General features: G+C 47.2%; 1 protein-coding gene across 5 annotated transcripts in view; it reads left to right on the top strand.

The window, feature by feature from the left end:
* The first annotated feature begins 1,017 nt into the window (after positions 1–1,017).
* VEZT (vezatin, adherens junctions transmembrane protein) overlaps positions 1,018–22,159 on the top strand; it is an 89,503-nt gene continuing 68,361 nt past the window's right edge. Inside the window, exon 1 of one of the 5 annotated variants that reach the window (XM_073620161.1) lies at positions 1,018–1,145. In XM_073620161.1, the coding sequence (XP_073476262.1) occupies positions 1,110–1,145 (36 nt within the window). In that variant the 5' untranslated portion in view covers positions 1,018–1,109. Of the gene's footprint in view, positions 1,146–8,228; positions 8,373–22,159 lie in introns of those variants that run through there. The other 4 variants (XM_073620162.1, XM_073620159.1, XM_073620160.1 and 1 more) reach the window with 4 other exon arrangements.

Here is a 22,159-nt window from a genome sequence, read left to right as displayed (position 1 = left end):
GTGACAAATCAGTATGGATGTCACACCACTTCCTCAAATTCAATCTTTCTAAAACTGAGCTTGTAATATTTCCTCCTCACCATGACTTTACCATTGAGATCAACTATTGGTCCCTCCACACATGCCAGGGTGCTGGGTGTAATCCTACTCTGACCTCTCCATTACAGACATAGGTGTGTGCAGCACAATGCATTAGGGTGTGCACCCAAAAAGCTCGAACACGTGCCTTTCTCTGCAGCCTCAGCTGCATTGGACAGTGGATGAATAGGAAGCGCTCTGTGCTGAGCGGCTTCCTGTTCATTCACAAACAGAAGCATAATATACACAGTTTACTATGCTTCAGTTATGTTTGAACACAGTGAGTTTGTTCACTGTGTTCATTTAGAAAAGGAAGGGGTCGGTGAATGACATATTGATTAGCCCCTTCCCCCGAAACATCCCCCGCAGCAGACGGGGGAAAGAAGAAGAAAGGAAGGAAGCTAGCAGCACTGTGGTGGGGGCAGCGGCGCAACACGAGTGGAAGTCCAGGCAATAAGGGCAATTGGCACTGCAACAGAGTGATTAGGGTGTGCCCAGGCACATCTGGCACACCCCCTGCACATGCTGATTGCATGTCAGTAATGGACATTTATGGACGAAATGCAAAAATGATGGATTCTACAAACTGTTCGTAAATTTACTGCCAGTTGGCAACCTTGGTAGGTGGTCAGAGGAGTAAGATTCCCACAAAACCAGGAGAGAGCAACACAAGGGACACTTCACACTTATTGTTAGTATTATCCCTTTTGCTGATTTTTTTTATTTCTTAAACTTAGGCTTTAACATCAGGAAGAGCTGTCATCTACATTGATAAATGCTCTTATTTCCATAGAGTCCTCATTAGTGTCCAGTGCTCAGTACACCCAGCCGTGTGCACTCCTGTCCCGATCCCAGCACTGCCCTCATCATAGAGTACTCTCCCGCTGTTCTCGGCCTGGACGCAGCGGCCGCGGGGAACTCTGGGAGATGTAGTCCTGTCCTCCTGTCCCCTTCAGCGGCACTGCCGGTGACGTCACGGGCTGCAGACTCCATTTCCCAGTGTGCCGCTGAGGGTGGCATGGCGGACAGCAATGACTGCGGAGTTTGATGAAGAAGTGGTGTTTGAGGTTGGTGACAATAGCTGGCTTCCTCCGCTGAGTTCCCCTATGAGCATGCTATGTGCCTGGCAGTGCCTGGGCAGTCGGCTGAGCTCGTGTCATAGTGACAGGCTGCTGGTGGCATTGTTCTCTGATCCCTGGATATTGTGTGTGTCTGTGTTGCTCTGCTGTCATAGGGATTCCATGGGATCCTCCAGCAGATTCATTCATTAGTAGGTGTCAGTGCAGCTCTGTGTATGGCACTGCACATCTGGATGTAGGCGCTACTAATACCCATATGGATGTGTATACTGACCTGCTTGCATGGGAAGCCTGCATGATTTTGCTTTATATTCCTAATAAACATAGTAACCAGGGGGGCTTACTAAGACTGAACAACCAATCAGCTGCTAGCTTTCATTTTAAAAGTTGAACTGAACAAGCTGAAGCTAGAAGCTGATTGGTTACTCCACACAGCTGCTCCAGTCTTAGTATGAGGCTGATTTACTTTAGAGCTGATAATCCTTACACAATACAGTGTGTGAATATTCTGTATCCACACTAGCCTGCATGCTAAAACACTTGCACACTAATGTATAGGGGCGGTGCCATGCGTTGTTACAATGCATCACACTGTTTACATTTTTTTTAACATTATTGAGATGTTCCAAGATGACATTTTATTCTCTATGCGCTGTAGCGTGTTGCAACAACATGGGGTCACTTTGGGTTGCCCTGCATAAAAATGCGCACCTCCTCGTGCGTTTGATGTGAACAGAGAAGAAAGATTTTTTTTTTTTCTATGTGCCCTTGCATTAGGCTTGCTTGATCTATACAGCTTAGTGGGCATGTCAATTACCCAATCATGTGTAAAGCAATCTCTGTTTACTTAAAGCCGAACTTCAGTCATTTTTTTCATCTATTTAAATCTTCTGCCCTTGTTTTTTTAACTTTGGATAGTAAAAAATATTTTTTTCTGCCAGTAAATACCTTTATACAGCCCACTTCTTGTTTCTTGTCTGGTAAAAAACCTAGGCTTATAACATCATGCACAGCTCACTCTCGTGAGAATTTGCCAGGAAGAGAGGGGGGGATGAGTCATAAGAGGGCCAATGAGAGCTGCAGAGCTGGAAGTGTGCCTCTGTGTAAATCCAGGAAGTGAACAGGCAGCAGCTTCAGCTGCCCACAGTTAAAATGGATGCAGCCAGACTCAGTGGAGGGAGATTTCTGCAGCACATTTGACAAGTACAGAATCCCAGTATATATAAAATAATAAGCAAAGTGGTTGGAGGGAAGCTTCAGAATGGCTAAGATGTTTTTATTACAAATTTATGTGAGCAGACTGCAGTTCCTCTTTTAACAACTTGCCGACCAGCTCACGTACATTTACTACGGCAGGTTGGCGCTCCTGCGTGAACCGACGTACCTGTACGTCCATCCAAGGTGGATAGCGGGCAGGAGCATGCCCGTGGACTCGATGTCTGCCTGCGACCCACGATCGCTGTTTATAAAGGCAGAACGGAGAACTACCTATGTAAACAAGGCGATTCCCCGTTCTGCCTAATGACATGTCCGAGATCTTCTGTTCCCAGTGATCGGGAGCAGTGATCTGTCATGTCCCTAGTAGCCCATCCCCCCTACAGTTAGAACACACCCAGGGAACACACTTAACCCCTTGATTGCCCACTAGTGTTAACCCCTTCCATGCCTGTGTCATGTTTACATTGATCAGTGCATTTTTATAGCACTGATCAATGTAATAATGTCACTGGTCCCCCAAAAAAGTGTCATTTGGGTTCAGATTTGCCCGCCGCAATGTCGCAGTCCCTCTAAAAATCGCAGATCGCCGCTATTACTAGTAAAAACAATATAAAAAAAAAAGTTCCTAAATCAATCTCGTAGTTTGTAGACGCGATAACTTTTGAACTGATACTTTTAACCAATCAATATACGCCTATTACGATTTTTTTTGCCAAACATATGTAGAAGAATACATATCGGCCTAAACTGATGAATAAATTAGTTTTATATTTATAACCATAACCTTTTTTTTTTTTTTTGGATATGTACTATAGCAGAAAGTAAAAAAAGTATTTTTTTTTTCAAAATTGTCAGTCTTTTTTGTTTATAGCGCAAAAAATAAAACTCACAGAGGTGATCAAATACCACCAAAAGAAAGCTCTACTTGTGGGAAAAATGGATGTCAATTTTGTTTGGGTACAGCATCGCACGACTGCGCAATTGTCAGATAAAGTGACGCAATGCTGTATTGCGCAAAATGGCCTGGTCATTAAGGGGGCAAAAGTGGTTAAAAGTGTTACTAAACCCATGAGCCTGCATTCACTATATCTGATCTCCCACAGTACACAGAAGATGGGAATTCAATTATTTTAGTAAATATAAACTGCTAAATACCTTTTCTCATCAGCAGTATATAGCAGTCTTGAGACTTCGATCAGTTTGGCTGAGCACTGGATAAAGCTTGTAGGAGGAGTTTTCGTTCTCCTCTGACTGTCCTATGAGGCTGCATGACTCCTGACTGACCCTCTGCCTGGACGGTGCTGATTGGCCTGTGCTGATTTAATGCACCTTCCCAAGAAAAAAAAAGCTCTCTAGCAATACACACCAAACTGAGCATGTGCAGCTTGCCCCCAAGGCTCTGTTCTATCAGCAGATGGATTGGGGACAGTGGAAGAAGGGGAGGATCAGAGAAGACAAGATCAAGAAGCCTTTTTACACAATGCAGAGGATTAACCCCTTAGGTTCCACAGTGAGTATAACAAGCATGCTTTACTGCATATACAGAATGATTTTACTGTTGTGGGTTTAGTAACACTTTAATTTATTTGTACATGACTGGATACTTAACCACTTCAATACAGGGCACTTATACACCCTTCCCGCCCAGACCAATTTTCAGCTTTCAGTGCTCTCGCACGCTGAATGCCAATTACTCAGTCATGCACAAACAAAATTTTTGTCTTTTTTTTTTTTTACACAAATAGAGCTTTCTTTTGGTGGTATTTAATCACCACTGGGTTTTTTATTTTTTTGCGACATAAGTGAAAAAATTACGAACATTTTGAAAAAAAAAAAACACCTTTTTCTTTTCTTTTTTTTTAGTGTTCTATAATAAAATTTTGCAAATAAGTAATTTTTCTTCATAAATTTGGGCCAAAATTTATACTGCTACATATCTTTGGTAAAAATAACCCAAATAAGTGGATATTACTTAGGCCCCTTTCACACTGGAGCGGTTTTCAGGCGTTATTGTGCTAAAAATACCGCCTGAAAACCGCCCCTAAACAGCCTCCGCTGTTTGTTCAGTGTGAAAGCCCGAGGGCTTTCACACTGAAGCGGTGCGCTCGCAGGACGGTAAAAAAAGTCCTGCGAGCCGCTTCTTTGGAGTGGGGAAGGAGCGGTGTATTCACCGCTCCTAAACCGCTCCTGCCCATTGAAATCAATGCGCTGTACGAGCGGATTTAACCCTTTTTCGTCCGCCAGCGGGGGTTAAAACGGAACCGCTAGCGGCCAAATACCGCTGCAAGAACGACGTTACAGCAGCGCTAAAAATAGCGCTGTTGTACCGCCGACGCCCCCACCGCCCCAGTGTGAAAGGGGCCTTAGTCTCTGTGAAAGTTATAGTCTACAAGCTATGGTGCCAATCATTGAAAATTGATCACACCTGATGCACTGATGGCCTATCTCATTTCTTGAGGCCCTGAAATGTCAGGAAAGTACAAATACCCCCAAATAACCCTTTTTTGGAAAGTAGACAGTCCCATGTATTTAGTAAGAGGCATAGTGAGTTTTTTAAAGTTGTAATTTTTTCCCCACAATTCTTGGGAAAATGAAGAAATTATTATTATTATTAATTTTTTTTTTTTTTTTTACACAAAATGTTCATAATAACAAGTTATTTCTCACACACAGCATATGCATACTTTCAATTACACCCCAAAATACATTCAGCTACTCCTTCTGAGTATGGCAATACCACATGTGTGGGACTTTTTCACAGCCTGGCCACACAGAGAGGCCCAACATGCAAGGAACACCATCAGGGGTTCTAGGAGCATAAATTACACATAAAATTTCCTAACAACCTATCACACTTTTAAAGGTCCTTTAGCACCAGGACAATGGAATTGCCCACAAAATGACCCCATTTTGGAAAGCAGACACCGCAAGGTATATTCTATGAGGCATAATGAGTCTTTTGAACGGTTCCATTGGCGCCTGCTGCTGTCACTCAAAGTCAGTGAGCCAATGAGGAGAAAGAGAGAGAGAGAGAGAGAGAGAGAGGGGGGCAGGACCGAGCTGCAGCTCCGTGTCTGAATGGACACACAGCAGCGTTTCACTTGCCCCCATAGCAAGCTGCTTGCTGTGGGGGCACTCGGCAGAAGGGAGGGGCCAGGAGCACCGGTGAGGGACCCAAGAAGAGGAGGATCAGGGCTGCTCCGTGCAAAAATACTGCACAGAGCAGGTAAGAATAACAGAGTTTAATATCACTCTAAAATATCACAAAGCTTTGTAGTTTATCTTTAAAAATAACAAACATGTTATATTTACCTGCTCTGTGCAGTGGTATTGCACAGAGCATCCCTGATCCTCCTCTTCTCAGGTCCCCCACGTGTGTGCTTGCTCCCTAGCCAGAGCTGCATGTCCATTGACACACACAAAGTGGGGCTTAGCTCTGTCCCTGCTCCCTTTTCACTGGCTGTGATTAAATACAGCAGGAGTCAATGGCTTCCGCTGCTGCCTTCCTTTCCAATGAGCAGAGAGAGAGAGAGCTGCTCTCGTGCACATCACTGGATCGAAATCGGCCTCAGGTAAGTATTAGGGGGGAGCAGCACACTGAAGGTGTTTTACCTTCATGCAGAGACTGCATTAAAGGGTTACTAAACCTCCTTCTCTTCTGGGGTCCCTCAGTGGCGCTGGTGGCTCCTCCTCTTCTCGAGTGCCCTCTCAGAGAAGCGCTCTCTTTCATTACACCTGTGCGGGCGCACTCTCGTGTCCTGCTTCTGCGTGTATTGACACAGAAAGCAGGACTCGGCCCCGCCCCCCGGCACCCACGTAATTGGATTTCATTGACCGCAGATGGAGCCAATGACTGCGTTGCTACCAATCTATCCAATCAGGACATGAGACACCAGCCATAGCTGGTGTGCTCACCCCCGGGGCCAGAAAGACAGGGTTTAGGTAAGTAAAAGGGGGGGTCTGGGGGGCTGCAGCATGAGAGAAGGTTTTTCACCTTAATGCCAAGAATGCATTAAGGTGAAAAACCACAAGGGGTTACAACCCCTTTTAGGGTAAAAAACCTTGAGCCTTTAGAACCACTTTAAAGGGGTTGTAAACCCTCATAATTATTTATTTATTTATTTTTAATATTAAACATGTCATACTTGCCTCCACCGTGCAGTTGGTTTTGCACAGAGTGGCCCCGATCATCCTCTTCTGGGGTCCCCCCGGCGGTGCTATTAGCACACCCGGAAACTGCCTAGGAAAAGCACTCTCCCTGGGGGTTACTTTGCGGGCGCACTCCCGAGTCCAGAATTTGCGTCCATAGACACAGAATGCCTGACTCGGCTCCGCCCCTCGGCGCCTGCGTCATTGTATTTGATTGACAGCAGCGGGAGCCAATGGCTGCTATCAATCTATCCAATCAAGAGCCGAGACAACAGGCAGAGAGGTAGAGCGCGTCTCCGCCGTGGGAACGAATGGGCTCAGGTGAGTAAAATCTGGAGGGCTGGTCAGCGTCAGAAATGTTTTCACCTTAATGCATAGCGTGCATTAAGGTGAAAAAAAACGAGGGTTTACAACCCGTTTAAAGCAATATATTGTGTAAAGATTCACAATTCCTACAATAGATCAGCCTTATTCTTGCTCTCCAAGTAGACATAGAAGACCTGCATGTGTGTTTATATTCTGAAATAGTCTCTTTTTTCTGTGATGTAAGGTGACTTCTTAACTGTATAGAATATGATTTTGCTGCACATCAGGTCACTTCTCTGCAATTCCCTTCCTATCCATCCTGCATTTATGGAGGCTTCATGGTGTCTTGGAAAAAAGTCTTTTAACACAAGGGATTGTGTAATATGTAATGTAATATTAAAGCTGAATTCCAGGTATGGCTTTTTTGAATAGTTATATTGGTCCAGCGACCACTATAAGTATGCCAATGCCAAACCTGTGGGATGCCTGTGGCAGCAGATCATCACTATAATAGTCTTCACTACTGTCTCGTGGGTCAACTAAAAAAGCCTGTAAAGCGCCTCCGTGTGAAAGTAGCCTAAAGCAATAGATCATTGATTATGGCAATGTGCAAAGTGAATCTGAATGGGAGTGATTTTTGTAGCGTTCTAATGTGGAAAGTTGCAGGGTCTGAGTCCCTTTTTAGAAGTGATTTAATCCTTTGGGACTAAGGCCTCATGCACACGAGACGCTGTTAAACTTGTGTTCAGAGGCAGTTGGACACTTTTTTCAACTGCCCCTGAACCCATCCAATGTTATCCTATGTGTCCATGTACACAGTCTCGTTTTTAGGCAGTTGCGTTTAACCTCGTTTTTCCAGAAGCAAAAAAAATGGGTTCAGACGCAAAAGTTTTCCACGTTTCAGACTCCAAACGCGGCTAAACACCGGTACCACTATAACATATCCAAATTTGGGGCTCCTAACATCAAGTGGCCACGAGATATGGGGCCCCAAAATCAGGTCCTCTGCTGCAGAAGTGCTTGACATTTTGCGACCCGACTTTGGGGCCCCATATCTCGGGGCCACTTAGTGCTAGGAACCCCAAATTTGGATATGTGCAGACTTCTGGGAATATCAGGGAGCCAATCGCACAAGCAGGAAATGACATTTCTAGGGAAGTTCTCTACACCAACCATGTTCAGAACGGCTCCGTATTGCATTGCTCAAGGAAAGTTTATTTTTAATAACATTCACTTGTGTAGCAATTGTATACACTATGCTATATAATGGTTGTTGTGTTTTTTTTTTTTTTCCATGAAAGTAGTTATTTTTTAACTGATTGATTATGTCTATGGGGACTGGGACCAACAGTTTTACTTACCCGATCCTCTGCTCCTTCCCGCAGCTAGACCAGTCCCCACAGCTTCTGCACCCCATCCTCTAGCAGGCTAGGACCCTGACGTCATCAAGACCGGAGCAGGGTCTTTAGCCCTGCTCTGGATGTGAGAATGATGAAGGACAGTCCACCGCTGGATTGTGGGGACTCAGTAGCAGAGGATCAGGTAAGTAAAATTGTGACTCCTCTACCCTAGACAAAACAAGCTATGAACCTTTGTGGTGTGGGCTCAGCCCCACTGTGCAGGGAGAATTTTTTTTTTTTTGCGTGGAGTTGGGCTTTAAAGTGTTATTAAACCCACAACAGTAAAATCAGTCTGTATATGTAGTAAAGCATCCTTGTTATACTCACTGTGGAACCTAAAGGGTTACATAGTTTGGTTGAAAAAAGACACAAGTCTATCTAGTTCAACCAATAGAAGGAAAAAAAAAAGATCCAATCCCATACGCACAGTTGATGCAGAGGAATGCAAAACCCCCCAATAAAGCATGATCCAATTTGCCCCAGTAGGGGAAAAAATTCCTTCCTGATCCCCCTAAGACTCAATCGGATATTTCCTGGATCAACTTTACCTATAAATGTTAGTAAAGTATCCATTTATAATATGTTAATCCTGCGCAACGTGTAAAAAGCTGTTTGATCCTGTCTTCTCTTAACCTCCCCTTCTTCCACTGTCCCCAATCTATCTCCTGATAGAACAGAGTAGAGCTGAAGCAACTAATCGATTAATCGACAACTAATCGAATATGAAATTAATCGATTACTATTTTCATAATCGATTAATCGGCCAGCAACATAATGGGGTTAACAAAAACAAAATGAGCCCTTTATAGTACAAAAAGAGCAAATAATCGCTACTGAAAATATTACTTTCACAGTTCTACAGTAAAAAAATGACCCCCTTACAGTAGTGATTATCTGCTTTTTTTTGTACTATAAAGGGATAATTTTAGTTTTTTTAACCCCATTATGTTACTAATTGTCTTAGACTTGGTTCACATCTATGTGTTTGTTGGTGCTTTTTGCAGAAACGGACTACAGTTCATTAACATGGTTTCCTATGGGACACGTTCACATCTATGCTTTTTCAGTGGCTGTGTATTTGGAAAGGGTCAGGGACTTCAAGCACTGCAGAAACAGATCAAAGGCAAACTGCATAGGTGTGTAGCGAGCCTTATGCTGGCCACACCGATCAATTTTCAGATGAGAATATTCAGACGAAAAATCTTTGTACATTCGTTGAATGAAAGAATGTTGTTGAAAATTTCTGTTTTTAAAAGTAATGTAATTTCTGAACGAAAACCACATACACTGAAAATTCCTTTGACCAAGAAGTTTTCTATTATTTCCAAATTTTCCCGTCACTGTGGTTGAAAATTAACGTTGATTTGACTCAACTAACGATTAGAAAATTGAACAAACGCTCTTAGAGATCAAATTTTTTAATTGGAAAAAAAAAACTGTAATTTTGAGTCTGATGATAGATTCACCCTTTAATAATATATACAGTATATAGCTCCTCTAATAGTATATACAGTATATATCTCTTCTAATAGTATATACAGTATATATCTCTTCTTCTCTTTGGGAAAAAAAAACAGTTTTGTGTTTAAAAAAAAAAAAAACAAAACAGTAAAGTTAGCCCAATGTTTTTGCATATTGTGAAAGATGAAGTTACGCTGAGTAAATTGATACCTAACATGTCAACTTCAAAATTGCACACGCTCGTGGAATGGCGCCAATGTTCGGTACTTAAAAATCCCCATAGGCGACGCTTGAAATTTTTTTACTGGTTACATGTTTTGAGTTACAGAGGAGGTCTAGTGACAAAATGATTGCTCTCGCTCCAACGTTCGTGGCGATACTTCACATGTATGGTTTGAACACCGTTTTCATATGTGGGCGGGACTTACGTATGCGTTCGCTTCTGCGTGCGAGCACACGGGGACAGCGGCGCTTTAAAATTTTTTTTTTTAATTTTATTTTGACACTTTTTTGAAAAAAAAACATTTTTGATCACTTTTATTCCTATTACAAGGAATGTAAACATCCCTTGTAATAGGAATATGACATGACAGGGTGCTCTTAATAGTGAGATATGGGGTCAATAAGACCCCATATCTCACCACTAGGCTGGGAAACCTGAAATAAAAAAAAAAAATAAAACGATCACCGCTTCCCAGCCGAAGCGGCGCCGTTTTTTTGAATGGAGAGGCCAGACGTGATGTCATAATATTGCGCCCGGCCTCCGATGATCATAGAGACTCCGGCGACCATCCGGTCCGCCGGAAATCTCTCTGATCTACATCCGGCGCCGGCGGATCCGCTCTCCGTCTCACCGATCGCAACGGTGAGTCGGAGCAAGCACCGGAGGGCGGCGGGAGGGGGGGGATGTCCCCTCTCACCTCCCATAGGAACGATCAAGCAGCGGAACGGCCGCTATGATCGTTCCTATGGTGTAGAGATTCGCCGGCTGAAACCGGCAATATCTGAATGATGTCTGTAACTACAGGCATCATTCAGATATACCTGCCCACAGTCCAGGACGTCATATGACGGTGGGCGGGCGGGAAGTGGTTAAATATATTATATATCTCTTCTAATAGTATATACAGTATATCTCCTCTAATAGTATATACAGTATATATCTCTTCTAATAATATATACAGTATATATCTCTTCTAATAATATATACAGTATATATCTCTTCTAATAGTATATACAGTATATCTCTTCTGTCTGTTATTCTCATGCCGCGTACACACGAGCGGCTTTCTCGTCGGAAAAAGATATGACGGCTTTTCCGACAGGATTCCGCTCAAGTTTGCCTTACATACACACGGTCACGCAAAAGTTCGCTGAAATTACGACCGTCAAGAACACGGTGACGTACAACACTACAACTACAACAAGCCGAGAAAATGAAGTTCAATGCTTCCGAGCATGCGACTAATTTGTTTCCGAGCATGCGTAGGGATTTTGCGCGTCAGAATTGCCACAGACGATCACATTTTCGGATAGGAACTTTTCCGACGGAAAAATTGAGAGCATGCTCTCAATCTTTTGCTGGCTGGAATTCCGCTAGCAAAAGACCGATGGAGCATACACACGGTCGCATTTTCCGCCGAAAAACTCTCATCGGTCTTTTGCGGGCCAAAATTCGGATCGTGTGTACGCGGCATCAGAGTGGATTAGAGAATTTGCTCCCTAACCATATAGTTTATATTGATATTTACCACTGCATAGAGATATATTTAAGAATAAATTGCCTTTTTTTTTTAAACTTTACATATTAACTAAATTATACACCACACTATTTTTTAAAGGTTATTAACCGGAACAATAATCGGCCAACTAATCGATTATGAAAATAATCGTTAGTTGCAGCCCTAGAACAGCGCACTCTGCACATGCTCAGTTTGGTGTGTATTCCTAGAGCTTTTTTTTTTTTTTTTTTTCTTCTTGGGAGAGTGTATGTGATCAGCACAGGATCAATCAACACTGTCCAGACATAGGGTTGGAGGTCCTGCAGCCTCATAGGACAGTCAGAGGAGAATGAAAACTCCTCCTACAAGACTGATCGAATTCACAAGACTGCTATATACTGCTGATGAGAAAAGGTATTTAGCCGTTTATATTTAGTAAAATAATTGAATTTCCATGTTCTGTGTACTGTGGGAGATCAGATATACTGAATGCAGGGTCCTGGGTTTAGTAACACTTTAACTGTCTTGCTATAATGATAAAAACCTGTCCATTTTTACAGCTCTGTAAGTAAGAGAATAAAATAATTACTAGCAGACAATGTTTCATCTGTCTTGTTGAATGCATATTTCTTTTTTTTTTCTCACTCTGTAGTAACACGGCTAAATGAAAATAAGCATGTGACACAAAGCAGTGAGTAAATAAATATCGCCTGCAGAGCTAGATGAGTAGGCCAGATTTCAGACGAGTAGAGATTTGAATGTGCATGGTAGTTTCTCTAAAGTGTAAAGGTAGATATTTAGACAGCTGCTCAGAGGTCTAGGCAAGTCGGCATCAGCAAAGCATTCCATTTCCTCCTGGATTTTATAAACAGGATTCAGCACTATGATCCTGGCTGATGATTGCTGCACCTTTTGTAGTCAGGCCAAAGAACTCGGCACAGATTTCTTCCATTCCTGTTTCTGCTGTATCTTGACTTTAAATGCAAGAGGTGTAATATCAATACACTGAGTTGTTTTGAGGGGTGTAAAGGGGAAATCCACCTAGTAACATTTATTACAGGGTTCATTTGATCTCTTTATTCTGGCAAGAAAAAAATCTGCGTTTATAACCTCTAGACGCCAGCCGCATATTTGTGTGCATTAGTGCAAATACACGCACGCTCCCGCCACAGTTACCGGTGGCTAACGGAAAGCTCCCGAATGCTACTTTCCGAACATGTGACCACCGTGATTGGCTGTCACATGGCCAATCACAGTGGTCACATGATCATAGACCCCGCCTCCCGGCATCACAAACCTCTTAAAGAGGGCATCACTAAATGGCGGTTCTCGTCCAACCCAAACTATTCTAGCTCTTCTTGGACCACTGTGATTGTGCCATTTAGCTGCCACTTTTGTCCCCAGCTTCCACTGCTGTCATGAGCATAGCAGACGGGGGGGGGGACAGTTCTGGACTAGGGGGCAGGACCAGCACTGCGTGGAGAGAGGCAGCTGCCTGGATAAACGTTTCACGTTAACCAGGCGGTGATTGGCTGTTAGGAGGTAGGTGGTCCTAGCAACCAATCACCAGCTTGCTAATATGAAAAGTTACCCGGCAGCTCCCATGCCCCATCCAATGCTGCTGTGCCTCCGCCTTCAGTTCAGGATTGTCCCGCCTCCTGCTCTCCACTCTGTGACATGGCTGTCAACTTGTGAAGGATGGGGGGCGGCCACAGGGGTCATGTACTCTGTGTGTGTGTGTGTGTGTGTGTGTGTGTGGGGGGGGGGGGGGGGGGTCACGTAAAGGGTCATGTGCTGTGTGTAAGGGGGTCATGTAAAGGGTCATGTACTGTGTGTTTGGGGGGGGGGGGTCATGTAAAGGGGAGCAATACTGTGGGGGGATGTGAAACAGGCAGTGCGGTGGGGGTTATATGTGAAGGTGGACAGTGCTCTGGAGGATGTGAAGGTGGACAGTGCTGTGGGGGGGATGTGAAGGGGAACAGTGCTGTGAGGGGATGTGAAGGGGAACAGTGCTGTGGAGGGATGTGAAGGGGAACAGTGCTGTGGGGGGATGTGAAGGGGAACAGTGCTGTGGGGGGATGTGAAGGGGAACAGTGCTCTGGGGGGGATGTAAAGGGGGACGGTGCTTTGGGGCTGATATGTGAAAGGGGAACAGTGCTGTGGGGGGGGGGGGGGGGGAATGTGAAGGGGAACAGTGCTGTACAGGTAATGTGAAGGGGGACAGTGCTGTGGGGGGATGTGGACAGTGCTGTGGGGGGATTGTGAAGGGGAACAGTGCTGTGGGGGGATTGTGAAGGGGAACAGTGCTGTGGGGGGGGGGGGGATGTGGTCAGTGCTGTGGGGGGATGTGAAGGGGGACAGTGCTGTGGGGGGATGTGAAGGGGGACAGTGCTGTTGGGGGGGATGTGAAGGGGGACAGTGCTGTTGGGGGGGATGTGAAGGGGGACAGTGCTGTTGGGGGGGATGTGAAGGGGGACAGTGCTGTTGGGGGGGATGTGAAGGGGGACAGTGCTGTTGGGGGGATGTGAAGGGGGACAGTGCTGTGGGGGGGGATGTGAAGGGGGACAGTGCTGTGGGGGGGGATGTGAAGGGGGACAGTGCTGTGGGGGGGGGATGTGAAGGGGGACAGTGCTGTGGGGGGGGGGATGTGAAGGGGGACAGTGCTGTGGGGGGGGTGATGTGAAGGGGGACAGCGATGTGGGGGGGTAATGTAAAGGGGGACAGTGCTGTGGGGGGGGTGATGGGAAGGGGGACAGTGCTGTGGGGGGGGGGTGATGTGAAGGGGGACAGTGCTGTGGGGGGGTGATGTGAAGGGGGACAGTGCTGTGGGGGGGGTGATGTGAAGGGGGACAGTGCTGTGGGGGGGACAGTGCTGTGGGGGGGTGATGTGTATGGGGACAGTGCTGTGTGGGGGGGGTGATGTGTATGGGGACAGTGCTGTGGGGGGGGGGGGTGATGTGTATGGGGACAGTGCTGTGGGGGGGGGGGGTGATGTGTATGGGGACAGTGCTGGGGGGGGGGGGTGATGTGTATGGGGACAGTGCTGTGGGGGGGGGGTGATGTGTATGGGGACAGTGCTGTGGGGGGGGGGGGTGATGTGTATGGGGACAGTGCTGTGGGGGGGGGGGGGTGATGTGTATGGGGACAGTGCTGGGGGGGTGATGTGTATGGGGACAGTGCTGGGGGGGTGATGTGTATGGGGACAGTGCTGGGGGGGGATGTGTATGGGGACAGTGCTGTGGGGGGGGGATGTGAAGGGGGACAGTGCTGTGGGGGGGGGATGTGAAGGGGGACAGTGCTGTGGGGGGGGGGGATGTGAAGGGGGAGAGTGCTGTGGGGGGGGGTGATGTGAAGGAGGACAGTGCTGTGGGGGGGGGTGATGTGTATGGGGACAGTGCTGTTGGGGGGGGGGGGTGAATGCGGACAGTGCTGTGGGGGGGATGTGAATGGGGGAATGGGGACAGTGCTGTGGGGGGGGATGTGAAGGGGAACAGTGCTGTGGGGGTGATGTGAAGGGGAACAGTGCTGTGGGGGGATGTGAAGGGGGACAGTGCTGGGGGGGGATGTGAAGGGGGACAGTGCTGTGGGGGGGGGGTGTGAAGGGGGACAGTGCTGTGGAGGGGGGTTGTGAAGGGGGACAGTGCTGTGGAGGGGGGTTGTGAAGGGGGACAGTGCTGTGGAGGGGGGTTGTGAAGGGGGACAGTGCTGTGGAGGGGGGTTGTGAAGGGGGACAGTGCTGTGGAGGGGGGTTGTGAAGGGGGACAGTGCTGTGGAGGGGGGTTGTGAAGGGGGACAGTGCTGTGGAGGGGGGTTGTGAAGGGGGACAGTGCTGTGGAGGGGGGTTGTGAAGGGGGACAGTGCTGTGGAGGGGGGTTGTGAAGGGGGACAGTGCTGTGGAGGGGGGTTGTGAAGGGGGACAGTGCTGTGGAGGGGGGTTGTGAAGGGGGACAGTGCTGTGGAGGGGGGTTGTGAAGGGGGACAGTGCTGTGGAGGGGGGTTGTGAAGGGGGACAGTGCTGTGGAGGGGGGTTGTGAAGGGGGACAGTGCTGTGGAGGGGGGTTGTGAAGGGGGACAGTGCTGTGGAGGGATGTGGACAGTGCTGTGGGGGTGATATGTGAAGGGGGACAGTGCTGTGGGGGTGATATGTGAAGGGGGACAGTGCTGTGGGGGGATGTGGACAGTGCTGTGGGGGGGATGTGAATGGGGACAGTGCTCTGGGGGTGAAATGTGGGTGGGAGGGGGATGTGAATGGGGACAGTGCTGTGGGGGTGATATGTGAAGGGGGACAGTGCTGTGGGGGGATGTGGACAGTGCTGTGGGGGTGATATGTGAAGGGGGACAGTGCTGTGGGGGGATGTGGACAGTGCTGTGGGGGGGATGTGAATGGGGACAGTGCTCTGGGGGTGAAATGTGGGTGGGAGGGGGATGTGAATGGGGACAGTGCTGTGGGGGGGGGATGTGAAGGGGGACAGTGCTGTGGGGGGGGGATGTGAAGGGGGACAGTGCTGTGGGGGGGGGATGTGAAGGGGGACAGTGCTGTGGGGGGATGTGGACAGTGCTGTGGGGGTGATATGTGAAGGGGGACAGTGCTGTGGGGGGATGTGGACAGTGCTGTGGGGGTGATATGTGAAGGGGGACAGTGCTGTGGGGGGATGTGGACAGTGCTGTGGGGGGGATGTGAATGGGGACAGTGCTCTGGGGGTGAAATGTGGGTGGGAGGGGGATGTGAATGGGGACAGTGCTGTGGGGGGGGGATGTGAAGGGGGACAGTGCTGTGGGGGGGGGATGTGAAGGGGGACAGTGCTGTGGGGGGGGGATGTGAAGGGGGACAGTGCTGTGGGGGGGGTGATGTGAAGGGGGACAGCGATGTGGGGGGGTAATGTAAAGGGGGACAGTGCTGTGGGGGGGGGATGTGAATGGGGACAGTGCTGTGGGGGGGGGATGTGAATGGGGACAGTGCTGTGGGGGGGGGGGATGTGAATGGGGACAGTGCTGTGGGGGGGGGGTGTGAATGGGGACAGTGCTGTGGGGGGGGGATGTGAATGGTGACCGTGCTGGGGGGGGGGGGATGTGAATAGGGACAGTGCTGTGGGGGGGGGGGGGGATGTGAATGGTGACAGTGCTGTGGGGGGGGGTGAATGAGGACTGTGCTGTGGGGGGGGGATGTGAATGAGGACTGTGCTGTGGGGGGGGATGTGAATGAGGACTGTGCTGTGGGGGGGGATGTGAATGAGGACTGTGCTGTGGGGGGGGATGTGAATGAGGACTGTGCTGTGGGGGGAGATGTGAATGAGGACTGTGCTGTAGGGGGGGAGGGGGTGTGTGAAGGGGGACAGTACTGTGGGGGGGGGGTGTGAAGGGGGACAGTGCTGTGGGGGGGGATGTGAAGGGGGACAGTGCTCTGGGGGGGGATGTGAAGGGGGACAGTGCTGTGGGGGAGGTGTGAAGGGGGACAGTGCTGTGGGGGGGGGATGTGAATGGGGACAGTGCTGTGGGGGGGGGGATGTGAATGGGGACAGTGCTGTGGGGGGGGGGATGTGAATGGGGACAGTGCTGTGGGGGGGGGGATGTGAATGGGGACAGTGCTGTGGGGGGGGATGTGAATGGGGACAGTGCTGTGGGGGGGGGGAGATGTGAAGGGGGACAGTGCTGTTGGGTGAAGGGGAGGATGTGAAGGGGGACAGTGCTGTGGGGGGATGTGAATGGGGACAGTGCTGTGGGGGGATGTAAAGGGGGACAGTGCCAGTGCTGTGGGGGGGGGGTGTGAAGGGGACAGTGCTGTGGGGGGATGTGAAGGGGGACAGTGCTGGGGGGGGGGTGAAGGGGACAGTGCTGTGGGGGGATGTGAATGGGGACAGTGCTGTGGGGGGGATGTGAAGGGGGACAGTGCTGTGGGGGGGGGGTGTAAAGGGGGACAGTGCTGTGGGGGGGTGTAAAGGGGGACAGTGCTGAGGGGGGGATGTAAAGGGGGACAGTGCTGTAGGGGGGGGATGTAAAGGGGGACAGTGCTGTAGGGGGGGGATGTAAAGGGGGACAGTGCTGTAGGGGGGATGTAAAGGGGGACAGTGCTGGGGGGGGGGTGAAGGGGATAGTGCTGTGGGGGGGGGTGTAAAGGGGGACAGTGCTGTGGGGGGGTGTAAAGGGGGACAGTGCTGAGGGGGGGATGTAAAGGGGGACAGTGCTGTAGGGGGGGGATGTAAAGGGGGACAGTGCTGTAGGGGGGATGTAAAGGGGGACAGTGCTGGGGGGGGGGGTGAAGGGGATAGTGCTGTGGGGGGGGGGGTAAAGGGGGACAGTGCTGTAGGGGGGGATGAAAAGGGGGACAGTGCTGTGGGGGGGGGGGGGGATGTGAAAGGGGACAGTGCCTTTTTGTTTTTTTTCTGCAGGAAACTCCTGTGGTTTCCTGCAGGCAGCCTGTAGTGAGTGGGTTTGCTTGCCCCCTCCCACAGTTCTGCTTTCTAGCCAGTCTATATACAATACTATGATGATGTCCCCACTACAGGGGGTCCCCGGGTTACAAACAAGATAGGGACTTTAGGTTTGTTCTTAAGTTGAATCTGTTTGTAAGTCGGAACAGGTACATTTTTTAAGTGTAGCTCCAGCCAAAAAATCTATTTTTAAGTTTTGTAGATAGCATAGGGAAGGGTTATCACCCCTGTAACATTTGTTTTGCTGTCTGTGCCCCTGTTCAGAAGATTTCACCTCACTTTCTGTCCCAATGACAATTGGATTTTGAAAATTTGGGGTTATTAGGGAAATAAGGATTGGTGATAAAGCATCAGTGGAGACACCTTTTTCCCATATTAACTCTTACAGGAGTGAATTTCCCTTCCTAGGGGTAGATTTCATCTCATTTCCTGTTGTTTCCTTCCGTTTGTAAGTAGGAGTCGTTTGTAAGTCGGATGTTTGTAAGTAGGGGACCCCCTGTACTTTTGCAAAGTAATATTTGGGTTTGTAAAGGCATTTGGTGCTCACAAAGCAGATTAATATCCCTTGTGATTTTAGAGGAATACATTTAAATGTACATTTTTGTGCCCATGGTCCAGCTTTAAATGACGTTATTGCGTACATATTGTGGTATATTGTATATTGTTGCGTAACAGGAAAGTGAGTGATTTTCTGTTTTAGTACTTTCCGGTGGTTGATTCATAATGTGGTATTTTTTAGCTAGGTGACTTTCTTCTGTAGGAAATTCCACTGTAAAGGAGTACCTTTTTATATCCGCAGATGTGTCATGTAGATTCCTGGTGACACCTTCCAGCACAGGTAGAAGGTCATTCAGGTCATAAATTGCACTCCGAAAACAAGACTCCAGCTGCTGGGTAAACTAAGGCTTAGACATGTAAAGAGGCAGTCAGTGGATTTGTCCCGGAGCAGTGAAGATCTGTTAAAGGAAATTGATATGAGTCATGCCACTTCAAGTGACTATGACCTGTCTGACCTGCCAGAAAAACTGAAATATCACATGGTCCTAAGTATTCAGACCCTTTGCTGTGACACTCATATATTTAAAGTGGAGGGCCACCCTGAAAAAAAAAATTACACCAAAAATCCTAAAAAAAAAAAAAAAAAACATTTGAAAAAAAAAAAATTTAAACTTACCTAAACCCTTGTTGCTAGGCAGTCTTCCTAATCTGCCTCTACCTTTTCCGCGGCGTGTTCTGCTCCTTGGTGAGTGGCCCCATTGTCTTCTGGGAACTGTGTGTGTTCCCAGAACACCATGGGGCCATTCACAGAGCGCCGCGCCGCTCGCGCGTGCGCAGTAGGAAATTGCCGGTGAAGCCGCAAGGCTCCACTGCCTGTTTCCCTTACCTAGGATGGCGGTGCCGAGAGCCGAGGGACGGGCCGGCCTCGGGCGGCCGACATCGCAGGCACCCAGGACAGGTAAGTACTTATTTAAAGTCAGCAGCTACAGTGTTTGTAGCTGCTGACTTTTAATTTTTTTTTTTTAGGCCGGAATCCCGCTTTAACTCAGGTGCTGTTCATTTCTTCTGATCATCCTTGAGATGGTTCTACATCTTCATTACCTAAGTACCTAAGAACACAGTGGCCTCCATAATCCTTAAATGGAAGACATTTGGGACGACCAGAACCCTTCCTAGAGCTGGCCGTCCAGCCAAACTGAGCTATCGGGGGAGAAGAGCCTTGGTGAGAGAGGTAAAGAAGAACCCAAAGATCACTCTGGCTGAGCTCCAGAGATGCAGTCGGGAGATGGGAGAAAGTTGTAGAAAGTCAACCATCACTGCAGCCTTCCACCAGTCGGAGCTTTATGGCAAAGTGGCCCAACGGAAGCTTCTCCTCAGTGCAAGACACATGAAAGCCAACATGGAGTTTGCTAAAAAAACACCTGAAGGACTCCAAGATGGTGAGAAATAAGATTCTCTGGTCTGATGAGACCAAGATAGAACTTTTTGTCCATAATTCTAAGTGGTATGTGTGGAGAAAACCAGGCACTGCTCATCACCTGTCCAATACAGTCCCAACAGTGAAGCATGGTGGTGGCAGCATCATGCTGTGGGGGTGTTTTTCAGCTGCAGGGACAGGACAACTGGTTGCAATCGAGAGAAAGATGAATGCGGCCAAGTACAGGGATATCCTGGATGAAAACCTTCTCCAGAGTGCTCAGGACCTCAGACTGGGCCGAAGGTTTACCTTCCAACAAGATAATGACCCTAAGCACATAGCTAAAATAACGAAGGAGTGGCTTCACAACAACTCTGTGACTGTTCTTGAATGGCCCAGCCAGAGCCCTGACTTAAACCCAATTGGAGAGACCTAAAAATGGCTGTCCAACAACGTTTACCATCCAACCTGACAGAACTGGAGAGCAAGGAGGAATGGCAGAGGATCCCCAAATCCAGGTGAAAAACTTGTTGTATCTTTCCCAAAAAGCCTCATGGCTGTATTAGATCAAAAGGGTGCTTCTACTAAATACTGAGCAAAGGGTCTGAATACTTAGGACCATGTGATATTTCAGTTTTTCTTTTTTAATAAATCTGCAAAAATGTCAACAATTCTGTGTTTTTTTCTGTCAATATGGGGTGCTGTGTGTACATTTAATGAGGAAAAAAATGAACTTAAATGATTTTAGCAAATGGCTGCAATATAACAAAGAGTGAAAAATTTAAGGGGGTCTGAATACTTTCCGTCCCCACTGTGTGTGTGTGTGTGTGTGTGTGTGTGTGTATGTGTGTATATATATATATATATATATATATATATATATATATATATATATATATATATAATATATATTATATATAATTTAGCAGACACCCTAGGGATATAAAATAGGGGTCATTGCAACTTTTTGTTGCGGTATTTGTGCAGTAATTTTTCAAACGCGTTTTTTTGGGAAAAAAAAAAAAAAACATTTTCATGAATAAAAAAAAAAAAATCAAAACAGTAAAGTTAGCCCATTTTATTTGTATAATGTGACAGATGATGTTACGCCGAGTAAATAGATATCTCACGTGTCACGGTTTAAAATTGTGCACACTCATGCTATGGCCCCAAACTTCACTACATCAAAATCTCCGTAGGCGACAGTTTACATTGTTTTTCAGGTTACCTTTTTAGAGTTAAAGAGTGGGTCTAGTGCTAGAGTTATTGCTCTTGCTCTAACGCTCACAGTGATACCTCATGTGGGGTTTGGATGTCATTTACATATTCGAGTGCGACTTACGTATGCGCTTCCGCGTGCGAGCGTTCGGGGACGTGGGCACTTTAATTTTTTTTTAATTGTTTATTTTTATTTTTTTAACACTTTCCCTTTTTATATATATATATATATATATATATATATATATATATATATATATATATATATATATATATATATATATATATATATATATATATATATATATATATATATTTATATATTTTTAGCACTTTTATTCCTATTTCAAGGAATGTAAACATCCCTTGTAATAGCAATGGTGCGTGACAGGTCCTCTTTATGGAGAGATGTGGGGTCTATAACACCCCACATCTCTCCTCCAGGCTGGAAAGCATCAGATCGAAAAAAAAAAAAAAAAATGACAATCTGATGCTTTTCTAGCCAAGATCTTTGCTTTGTTTACTTGTGCTGCCCGGACGTGACATCATAACATTGCGCCCATACCTCTGAGGATCATAGAGATTCCTGGGGACCATCTGTCCCCCAGAAATCTCTATGCCTCTCTTCCGGTGCTGGCCGATTTGTTCTCTAGGTCCCCGATCGCATGGGAAAGCCCGGAGAAGCACCGGCGGGAGGGGGGCGGATGTCCCCTTCCGTCACCACTAAGAACGATAAATCGGCTGAACAGCCGCACTATGATCGTTCTTATTGTGCTCCAAATCGCCGGCTCTAAAAAAAAAAAACAAAAAAAAAAAAATGATATCTGGATGATGCCTGTAGCTGCAGACATCATTCACATATCTCCACTAAAAGCTGAGGACGTCATATGATGGCTTGCAGTATAGAAGTGGTTAAAACGGTAAACAAAATCAGTGGTATGCTCTTCTTCAAATATCCTTCTCGTGACTGGCAAAGACCCCACTCAGCCTCCTGCTTAAATAGGGGTCCTGGGAATTTCTAGAATGTTCTAGAACTTCCAGAACATTCCCAATCAGCTGATCAGCTGACCTTTTTTGACCTACCACAAAACCCCTACTAGCTTGAAACTCCTACCGCCACCATCCCATGAGGGAAAGGGGGGCCTTAAAACAGGTTATCCTAGCTAACAGGTGGGAAGCCTTACTT

Source organism: Aquarana catesbeiana, linkage group LG03 (genome assembly GCF_042186555.1).
Source record: "Aquarana catesbeiana isolate 2022-GZ linkage group LG03, ASM4218655v1, whole genome shotgun sequence".
NCBI lineage: Eukaryota > Metazoa > Chordata > Amphibia > Anura > Ranidae > Aquarana > Aquarana catesbeiana.
This window is presented reverse-complemented; position numbering and strand designations above follow the sequence as displayed.